The following is a 10,049-nucleotide window of genomic DNA, read 5'->3' as shown; positions in this document are numbered from 1 at the left end:
GGACCATGAGTGGGGGCTTACTTACAGGACCATGAGTGGGGGCTTACTTACAGCAGCATGAGTGGGGGCTTACTTACATCAGCATGTATGGCTCAAAGGCAGTTATATCACTGAAAACCCATCCTGGCCCGAGTGCAGATTCACAAAAGCTTCTGCAATCCCAGCACTCCCTGCACAACTCTCAAGTTGGAGAGTCTCCTCTCCTCAGCAGTCCTTACTGTTGCTTGTATAAGCTCTGCAAGGAAGAGGCCTTGTCACTGGGTAAGTTTCAGGGACTTTCTGAATCTCAAGGAGCCTCCCTCCAGGATGAATATGGAAGTTAGAGGACACACTCAGTTGCCAACCCTCATCTCACACCTTGCTTGAAACAGAGTCTGTTGCTCACTGCTGATTACAACCATAGCTCATCTTCCAGGGGCATCTCCTGTCTCCATCTTACTACGGGAGCTCTGGGATTACAGACACACACTATCACATCCAATTTTACTTGTTTCTGGGGATTTGAACTCAGACCCTCACACTTGCATAGCAAATTCTTTAACACTGAGTCATCTCCTCAGTCCTGTTTTGGTTTAGTTTTTATTTATTTGTTGTTTGTTTGTATTTTGAGACAGAGCCTTGCTATGTATCCCACGCTAGCCTCAAACTTGCACTATAACCCAGATTGGCCTGAAGCTTGTGATTATCCCACCTAGATTCTATGGTAGTTTGAATGCAATTGGACCCCATAAGCTCATAGGGAGAGGCACTATTAGGAGGTGTGGCCTTGTTGGAGGAGGTGTGTCCTTGTGGGAGTGGGCTTTGAGGTCTCATATATGCTGAAGCTACACCCGATGAGACAGCTCACTGCCTATTGCCTTTGAGATCAAGATGTAGCTTCTTCATTCTCAGCTCCTTCTCCAGCACCACATCTGCCTGTGTGCTGCCATGTCCTGCCATGATGACAATGAACTAAATCTCTGAACTGTAAGCCACCCTAATTAAATAATTTTCTATATGAGTTGCCATAGTCATGGTATCTCTTCACAGCAGTAGAAACTCCAACTAAGACAGACTCCTTCAGCAATACCAACCCTAGATCATCCATAGCTTTTATAACATCCTATAGAATAATCAAGAAATATAAGAAAAGTGATTCCCTGACTCCTGGGAACTGATCACCTAGCAAAATTGACTGAATAAAATAGGGGTCACAGGAACCCTGATTTATAGCAGGTAAATCTGAAATACTGGCATTAACTTCCTGAGAGCATTCTACATACCAGACATCACTGTGAGTAATTAGGTGGTTGTTGTTGTTTGAGATAGGGTTTCTCTGTATTGCCCTGGCTGTCCTGGAATTCACTGAGATCTGCCTTCCTCTGCCTCCCAAGTGTTGGGATTAAAGGCATTTGCCATCACCACCCGGCTCAAGTAATTAGTTTTTAATGGCTTTTACATTTTTTATTTTTAATTCTTTGACCATTTCACAAATGTAGGCATTTTGACCATTGTCACACACATCCTCCTCTAGTGCCCTCGGTCCTTTTGAATGCTTTCTTCCCAGCAAGCCCTGCCCTGCTTTTGTCCCTCTTTTCCTTTGTGTGTGACTCACTGCATTTGATTAGGGTTGCTTGTATGAGCATGGGTGGGGGATTGTACACTGGACTATGGCAACACTTCTGTGAAAAAAGACACCCTTCCCCCAGCAATCTTCAACAGCCAATAGCTCCTCGGCATGGGGTAGGGCTCCAGAAATCCCTCTCTCATCCATGCTGAAACGTTGCTGAATCTAGTCAAGTACAGGTAACTGTAGCTCCTGTGAGTTGATGAGTTCAGTGGTCATGTCATGCCCTGAAGACAGCACTTCAGGGGACTCCTCCCATTCTCCAGACGGTGCTCACTCTGAGTAACTTAATGGGTGATCTTTCTGGTCATCCTCACCACCCTGTAAAATAGACAGTGTTAGTATTGTCCCCCTCCTACAGATGGAAAAACTGAGACTCTGAGAGTTTGAGTTTTCAATGGCTCAGTCTTACATGGCTGTGTCCTTAACCTGTGGAACCAGATATGGTCTGCACAGAAACAGTCAGAACTGCACTGACCTAAATTACAGGACACAGGTATCTTCTTGATTCACGAGGAACATCTTCTTTCAGATCTGGCATCAGACGTGTTAAATTGAGGCCTAATGAGATTGTTCAGCAAGCAGAGTTGCTTGCCATGAAACCAGATGGCCAGAGGCTGATCTCTGAGACCCATGTGGTAGGAAGAGAGAAGCAACTCCCAACAGTTGTTTCTAGCCTCCACTGCCTCACAGTGGTATATCGCTCATACGCACACACCCAAGCGTGCACGTGTGTATAGGCGCACATACAATGTGCATGTGTGTGTGTGTCACATTGAAGCCAAGCATGGTAGCAAATGCCTATAACTCTAGGTATTTGAAAGGTTAAGGTAGAAGGAGCTAAAGATTCAGCCTAAGCTACAGAGTAAATTCAAGGTTAAGGTGGGCAACTTAATAAAACCTTGTCTCAAAATGCAAATTATAAAAAGACTGGGGGAAGTGCTTACTAGCCTAGTATGGGAAGCAAATGTGAATGGTGTGAGGAGAAGGCACTTTCTGTTTTGCCTATGGTTGAGCAGCTCTTGGCCTACCTCCCTGGTATTTCATGTTAACATTTATTTGTGCCCCCTAAGCCATGCTAAAGACATGAACCTAGGATGTCAGGGTGTGACCACACAACCTACAGCTGACTCCATGCTCCTGGGAGTAGACCCCATCAGCAAAGTGATGGATGGAGGAAGATGGCATGACCAAGAGTCCTTACCTAGGCCGGCCTAGGGTGGCATTCCTCCTGCTGGTAATTCTGAGGTTCCCTAACTTGGACTTTGCATGTTTTGACTTCTTTCTTTCAGTATGAGAACCTGCTGGAAAATTGAGAAAGAAACAGGTAAGTGTTCCAACAGGGGCTGTAGAGATGGCTCTGAGATTAAGAGAACTTGCTGCTCTTACAGAGGACTGGGGTTGAATTCCTAGCACCTACATGATGGCTCACAACCATCTATAACTTCAGTTCCAGGAGATCTGATACTTTTTTCTTTCCTTCCCAGGCACCATGCCCACTTTTGAGCACATACATAAAATCAAACATTCATACACAAAATTAAAACCAATGAATTGTATTTTATTTATTTATTTTGGTTTTTCCAAGACAGGGTTCCTCAATGTACATCTGGCTGTCCCAGAACTGGCTCTGTAGACTAGGTTGGCCTCGAACTCACAGAGATCCACCTTTCTCTGCCTCCTGAGTGCTGAGATTAAAGGTGTGCACCCTGCTTGAATTAAGCCCATCTTAAAATGACAAACATTTTCTCATTTATGGTTCCTACCTTTTATATAGTCTAATAAAACCATGTCTGTATGAATTAAAGTAGAAATGAAATGAAACTCTTCAGGGAAATGGAGAAAGTGGGAGAAGAAGATGTTAGAAAAAGGAGGACAAATTTCCAGTCAGGGATGGTGCACACCTTTAATCCCAGAACTGGGGAGACAGAAGCAGGTGGATCTCTGTGAGTTTGGGGCCAGCCTGGTCTACAGAGTGATTTCCAGGACAGACAGAGCAGCTTTCTTGTCTCAGAAGTTAAAGGAAAATAAAAAAGGTAGTACAGAGGAGTGGGAGATGGGGGTGGGTGTTCAATACACAATATATTTATTTTTTCCCATTTTTATCTATTTATGATATATGTAGGGTTAAAGGACCAAGGAAAGAAATCTTGACCCTGACTTGACCCCCCATCAGCAGCCTGAGACAAAAAATCCCACCAATCCCTGAACACAAAATCCCACCAATCCCAAAATCAGATCACAAAATTACTACCAATCCCAGGCCACCCTGGAAAGCCCTCCCCACCCCACCCCTGCCCAAGAAACCATGTATAACCCTGTCTCCTGCCAAGTTTCCTGCTGCTTCTTGCACAAATAGAGGCAGCCACGCTTCTTCCTGTGCTTTTCCAAATAGATCTTTTGTGTGGCGTTTGTTGAGTGGTACAGCTTTGTGGTATTTCTTGGCTCTCAACTGCCAGGATACCTTTCCCTTCTGAGCTGTAACACTTTACAGTGTGCACGTAAGTGAGCATGCATGTTTTCCTCCCATGTGTGGGTGAGCATGCACATGTACGCCTGTGCATGTGGAGGCTCTCAATTGTCAGGAATTATGCTCCATTGCTCTATGACCTTATTCATCGAGGCTGGGTCTCTCAATCAAACCCAGAGCTGCCAGCTTGCTAGGTAGGTCCCATTTCTCCATGCTACGAGGCTGGAATTACTGGAAAACCACCACACCCACCCAACATTTACATGGATTCCTAGGGATCCAAACTCCAGTCCTCACACTTGCATGATTAGCAGGTGACCTAACTCCCCAGCCCCTGAAAATAAACTTAATTTACTAATTAAAACAAGGATGTACTGGAGAGACAGCTTAGTTGGTTAAAGTGCTTGTCATATAAGCCTGAGGACCTGAATTCTATTCAGTTCAGTAAGAGGCTCTTTCTCAAGGCAGTAAAGGCAGAAGAGCAATAGAAGGTTTGACCACCACATGCATAATGACGTACTCATGCATGCGCGTACACACACACACACACACATTGAAAATAAAATGGAACCATGGAACCATTAGAAATATTTCTTAGTGGTAGCACACTTGTGTAGCATATTCAAGGGCCTGGATTCAGTGCACAGCACTGAAAGGGAGAAGACGTGGAAAGCTCTCGAGGAAGGACACGTGAGGTTGCTGCTGCACAGGAGCTGGGTGTTGACGCAACTGATTAGCTATTCCCTCCATCTCTGACTCACTAGCAACTGACTCTCTTTGAAGAGAGTCAGCTAGCAGCATGTTAGCATGCTGAGCTCTTTTCCTTCCTGAGTTGTTGGCTGGGGGCTTACCTACCTGGGGTGCACTTCTTGGGACTGCCAACTGGCTTGTTCCTAGGCAACAAGATCCTCTTCACATCCTTATCCTCCGGGTTCGCACACACCGGGCCTTTCTGGCGGAAGTAGAATCTACAGAGGGTCGAAAGGTGGGTACCAGGTCAGGGCATGAGGATCTAAGGTAGGCATCACTCTCACCCAGCAACACCAAAGGTCCTGCTCACATCACAGCTGGAAGATTGCAGCTCCCACTCACTTCCTGCTTGCGATAACACTTAGCACGCTTGAGAATACTCCATTTGAGATTGGACTGGTAACCCAGGCAGCAGTCTTCAAAGGCACCTACAGAGGCAATTGAGATGGCTCAGTGGGTAAAAACGCTTGCTACCTTAAATTCAGTCCCTAGAACCTACATAGGAGAGAATCACAAATTATCCTCTGACCTTCACAAACATGTAGCAGTGTGTGTGTGTGTCTGTGTGTGTGTGTGTGTGTGTGTGTGTGTACGTGCGTGTCTGTGGCTGACTGGGTCATAGGCCCTAAGTAAGAACCTAATACTATTATGCTAATAAATAGACATAGTAATAAACTGTCCCCTACATTCCTATCCATATAAGTTATACCCTCATCAGTAAAGCTTCTTTTTGTAGTAGATGGCAGTTATCCAGAAGACCCACAACCGATCGACATTCAGGGTAAGAGACTGTGGAATTCCCCACTACAAACAAGACATCTGTATCATACTCCCTCCCCAACAAGATTCAGGGATTATCTCAGAAGAGGGGGGCAGAAGAATTGTAAGACTCAGAGGAAGTGGGCGTCTTCACGGAAAAAAAAAAAATGTTTTCTGGGCATGATGATGATGCACATGTCAGTCATAGGAGCTGTGATGAGCGCACAGACCCACACAAGATCAAGACAGATGGAATCTCAGCATGGGTGGCTGGGGAGCTCAATTCTGACCCCCATCTGAGGAGCTATTGGAAACTGATGGTTGCTAGGAAAGACTTGGTTTTCTTCGGAATTGTGGTCCCTGAAAGACTACCGCTGTTCTAATAGACGGTCCTTCAGCCATATACACACAAGCAGCATTAAATGGACTCAGTGAGTTTAAAAACAGAGAACATGAAGTTGGGTGGGGATAGGGGTGATAATGGAAGAGAGGGAATAAGGAATAGATTTAATCAAAACATATTTGCATTGTTTGAAATTCTCAAACAATAAACAAAACAAATCACAAAAAGGTACCTGCAACTAGATGACCCAGCCACATCTGTGATTCCATGGGCACATCAGCGTCAGGGACAACCAAAGATGTGAGTGTGTGCACGCGCACACAAACACACACACACACACACACACCACCTTCTAGAGACAGAGGTCAACAGGCTGCCTGGGAAATAAGGAAGCTTTCTTATCTCAGCTCTTGATAGAAGAATGTGTCCAGGATTGTAGGGTGCAGACAGGCAAAGAAAAAGCCCAAGGTCCTTTCTGTTTCTGCACTGAGGTAGACAAGTGCACACTTGGGGGGCACTAGCCCAGCCCTTCTTTCCTAAAAATGGCTAACATCGAGACACATGCACATGTGTAGGCCCTCCTTCCAGAGGCTGGTGTAGAGGATCATGAATTTTAAGCAGTCTGAGCTACATGAGACCCTGTCTCAAAGCACCTAGATTGTGACCAGGACTGTAGCTCTATTGGTAAAGTATTTGCCTAGCTCGTATGAGACCCTGGATTGGATCCCCAAGACTACATAAACCAGGTGTAGTAGTGCATGCTGGGAATCCTAGCTCCTGGGAAACAGAGGCAGACATCAGAATTTCAAAGTATTCCTCAGGTAGATAGCAAGTTGGAGACTAGCTTGAGATATGTGAGACCCTATCTTAATTTTAAAAATTAAAAAATTAGCTGGACGTGGTGGCACATGCCTTTAATCCGAGAACTCAGGAGGCAGAGGCAGGAGGATTTCTAAGAGTCTAAGGACAGCCTGGTCTACACAGTGTGTTCCTGGACAGCAAGGTATACATAGTGAGTCTAAACAATGAAACTCTCTCTCTCACACACACACACACACAAAGATATCTGATCCAGAGAGGCAAAGGCACTTGCCACCAAGCCTAATAACCTGAGTTTGACCTAAGGATCCACATAGTGGAGGGAAAGAACCAGCTCCTGCAAGTTGTCCTGTTTTCTGCACACAGGCACTGTCACACGCAGGTCCATACAAATGCACATAAAGTAAATAAATACATATAATGCATATATGTGTATAACTAGTATAAATAGACAGACAGACAGGTTACTCCACTTTCCTGGAGATCTCAGCTATATGGGCTGGCCTCTCCCACATGGAACCAGCCTAAATTCCTTTTCCTTTCTCCACTGATCTTAGTAAAGGCTAAACTGATCTGGCTGATCTTTGTTGGTCTCCCGGCTGGACTAACGAAAACTTAAAAGAATTCTCAGGCCTGGCGGTGGTGGCGCACGCCTTTATCGGGAGGCAGAGGCAGGCGGATCTCTGGGAGTTCGAGGCCAGCCTGATCTACAAGAGCTAGTTCCGGGACGGGCACCAAAGCTACAGAGAAACCCTGTCTCGAAAAACAAAAAAAACAAAAAAAAAAAAAAAAAAAAAAAGAATTCTCCTAGCTACCAAATATCCAGACAGCACAGACGTAAATTGGACCTAGTGTCTCAGGGGTGTTTCAACCTGGCAGGGGAGCAGAGAACTTTTCCACACAAAAAGAGTATGTGCGTGAACTGGGAGGGGTGCCCAGGAGAAAGAGAGGATTCTAGAAAGTTCTGGGAAAGAGAGCAGCAAATGAATAAACAAAACAAAAAAAAAAAAGTTGATAAGACGGTGGGTTCCTCGGTCTAGCCAGCCTTCAGGGTTATCTGTGACCTCCATCTGCCAAACCTTAACTCCGGGGTCAACTCTGAGTTCAAGCAGAGGCCAGTACAGTGGTTTCAGGGAGAGAGCTCATCCTCCTTACCATCCCTTCACTTTCGCTCTTTAGGACAAGGGGCAGTGGTATTAGATAAGAACTGGGGCTCAGGGTTCCTTGGCAAGTGTTTCCCAACACTGGGGGCCACTTTTCTCCCAGGATCAAAGGGCAGAGGCTGGGCCTGGCTCTGATAGCAGTCTCTGGAAAGAAAGCCAAGCCTCTCTCCTGGGCAGAGAGTGAACTCCGGAAGCTTGGAACTGTAGGACCTAGTAGAGGAGCAGGCAGAGCAGGAGGTAGGGTCCTGGGTCCTCAGCCTGGTCAGGGACCTTGTTTTGACACCTGCTGAGACTCGGTGTTTTCTCAGAGGTGAAGCATCCAGTGGGGATGCTCCATGCTGAGAACTGGCCTTGAGCGACTGAATCCTCAAGTCTGTGCTTTCCAGGAGAGTGAGGAAGATGCCAGAAACAGTTCACTGACCCCCGGGCTGAGAGTATTTGTCACTGGATCCTTAAATTTTTCATTTCTACTTGGCAGATGAGAAACTGAATCCCATGAAGGACAGCCTTGGGCCCTTAGCTAGACTACACAGGGGAGAAAGGCAGGGAATCCACTTTGGACGAGCTTTAGGGCTCAGAGCTCAACCTCATATCTCTAGTTAGGCAGAGGAAGGACATCAGAACGCATTCTTGGCTATAAGTCCTTTCCCCCAAATGGAAGCCACCCTCTGCCTCCTACAGCCCCTAATCCTCTTGAGTCCTGTAAAGGAAGCATTCCAGAGTGGAGGTGAGGGGTCCTGGAACAGGGAGCTGACACCCTTCATCTCTATGCCTCCACCCAACCCCAACAGTGCCAGGAATTCTTGCTTTGCCCAACCTCTCAAGAGCCACTGAAGAAATCAAAGGATACAGAATCAGTGGAGAGTTCAACACTTGGGAGGGGGGTTGAGTAAAGAAACAACATCTGGAAAACTAGAGCAAGGAAAATATGGCTAAGGGCAGTACCTTGGGCATGGACAACAGGCATCCAGGCCCCAACAAAGCAGGCGAGCAGGCAGGCAAAGAGCCAGAGTTTCATGGTGCAGACTAGATCTTTTCTCCAGGTGCCGGAAGGTTGAGTGGGGCCACCTATGGAAGTGGAAGGGAAGGATAAGGACACCAGTGTTTCAAGCCAGCCCCTGGAACTCTCTGAAAGAGAGGTGGGTGACAAAGGACACGCTCTAGTCAGAGGAGGACTCACCAGTGCCGGTGTGATCCGGAGAGCTTGTGCCTGCTTCTAGGGTGTACTGCCCGTGTGGAATCAATGGACTGGCTTCATCCTTTATAGTTAGAGCCCCACCCCGCATGACCTGCCCCCTCGCTTCCCTCCCTCCCTCCCTCCTGCTGCTCCTCCCCCTCCCCACCTGTTCTGTGAGACTTCTGCTGGGCTTCTACTTCCCACAGATAGACCAAGCCCTAATTTGCATCTGTCCCTCCGGGTTACCTGTTTCATGAACCTTGAGGTTGCTTCCACTTTATCCAGGCCTCTCAACCAGCATCTCCTCCCACTACCTTATTATATGGGGTCCAACATGTCCCCAGTCCTCTCCCTTAACAGCTTTTTATCACCATCCTCATAGATACCTTCCTTTATAATTAACTGGCTTTTAAATTGCTTTATTACTTCTAGCTTTTTTACTATTTTGTACATGGGCGGAGGCACACACATGCACCATGGCATACCTGTGGGGTCAGAGGACAACGATCTGTTATTTCCTTTCATCATGTGGGTTCTAGGGATGGAACTCAGGTCGTCAGGCCTGGTGGCGGGTGTCTTTCCCCACTGAACCGAGGAGCTGAAATGCTTTTTTCTTGCTCTGTTTTAGCCTTAAATATACTCGCTCCTACATAAATATATATATACATATATATATGTGTGTGTGTGTGTGTATATATAGATACATACATACATACATGTGTGCATGCATGCATACAGAAAAGCTAAGCTAAGAGGCCTGTGGAAGAGAGACCTGCAGTGTTAGTCCCTCTAAGCCTGGCCACCTGAAGATATATTTTTCATTTCGTTCATTTTCCTGAAATTTCATAATTTCACTTAATGGTTGAATAAAATTACAGTTGATGGTGCACTTTTAAAATTTTTATTTATTTGGGAGTTGGGGGTGCGAGAACCACGTGGAGACCTGGGGACAACTCTGGAGA

The 10,049-nt window shown here is 46.2% G+C and overlaps 1 protein-coding gene across 2 annotated transcripts; it reads right to left on the bottom strand.

Annotated features, from left to right (window-relative positions):
* Positions 1–1,388: 1,388 nt before the first annotated feature.
* Ccl25 (C-C motif chemokine ligand 25) lies at positions 1,389–9,454 on the bottom strand. Of its 2 annotated transcripts, none has more exons than XM_041678281.1 (7): positions 9,334–9,454; positions 9,091–9,136; positions 8,856–8,978; positions 5,137–5,254; positions 4,932–5,044; positions 2,811–2,910; positions 1,389–1,927 (listed from the first exon to the last, which is right to left on the bottom strand). In XM_041678281.1, the coding sequence occupies exons 1-7, from the start codon at positions 9,340–9,342 to the stop codon at positions 1,894–1,896; spliced, it is 543 nt and encodes a 180-aa protein (XP_041534215.1). In that variant the 5' UTR covers positions 9,343–9,454; the 3' UTR covers positions 1,389–1,893. The 2 variants fall into 2 exon arrangements, with proteins under 2 accessions (XP_041534215.1, XP_041534216.1); XM_041678282.1 differs by having other exon boundaries at positions 2,811–2,907.
* Positions 9,455–10,049: the final 595 nt, after the last annotated feature.

This window comes from Microtus oregoni, unplaced genomic scaffold (assembly GCF_018167655.1).
Source record: "Microtus oregoni isolate MIOR12 unplaced genomic scaffold, Mior012 000029F_ref0000214, whole genome shotgun sequence".
Lineage (NCBI taxonomy): Eukaryota > Metazoa > Chordata > Mammalia > Rodentia > Cricetidae > Microtus > Microtus oregoni.
Note: the sequence above shows the minus strand (reverse complement) of the source record. Positions and strands in the feature narration are given on the sequence as shown.

What these genes read in the sequence shown, in the direction of transcription:
- Ccl25 (XM_041678281.1), bottom strand. An exon ending in TCCCAAGAAGTGCACCCCAG is followed by an intron (nt 2,911 to 4,931) that starts GTAGGTAAGCCC and finishes TCAATTTTCCAG; the next exon opens with CAGGTTCTCATACTGAAAGA. An exon ending in GCCACCCTAGGCCGGCCTAG is followed by an intron (nt 1,928 to 2,810) that starts GTAAGGACTCTT and finishes TCTATTTTACAG; the next exon opens with GGTGGTGAGGATGACCAGAA.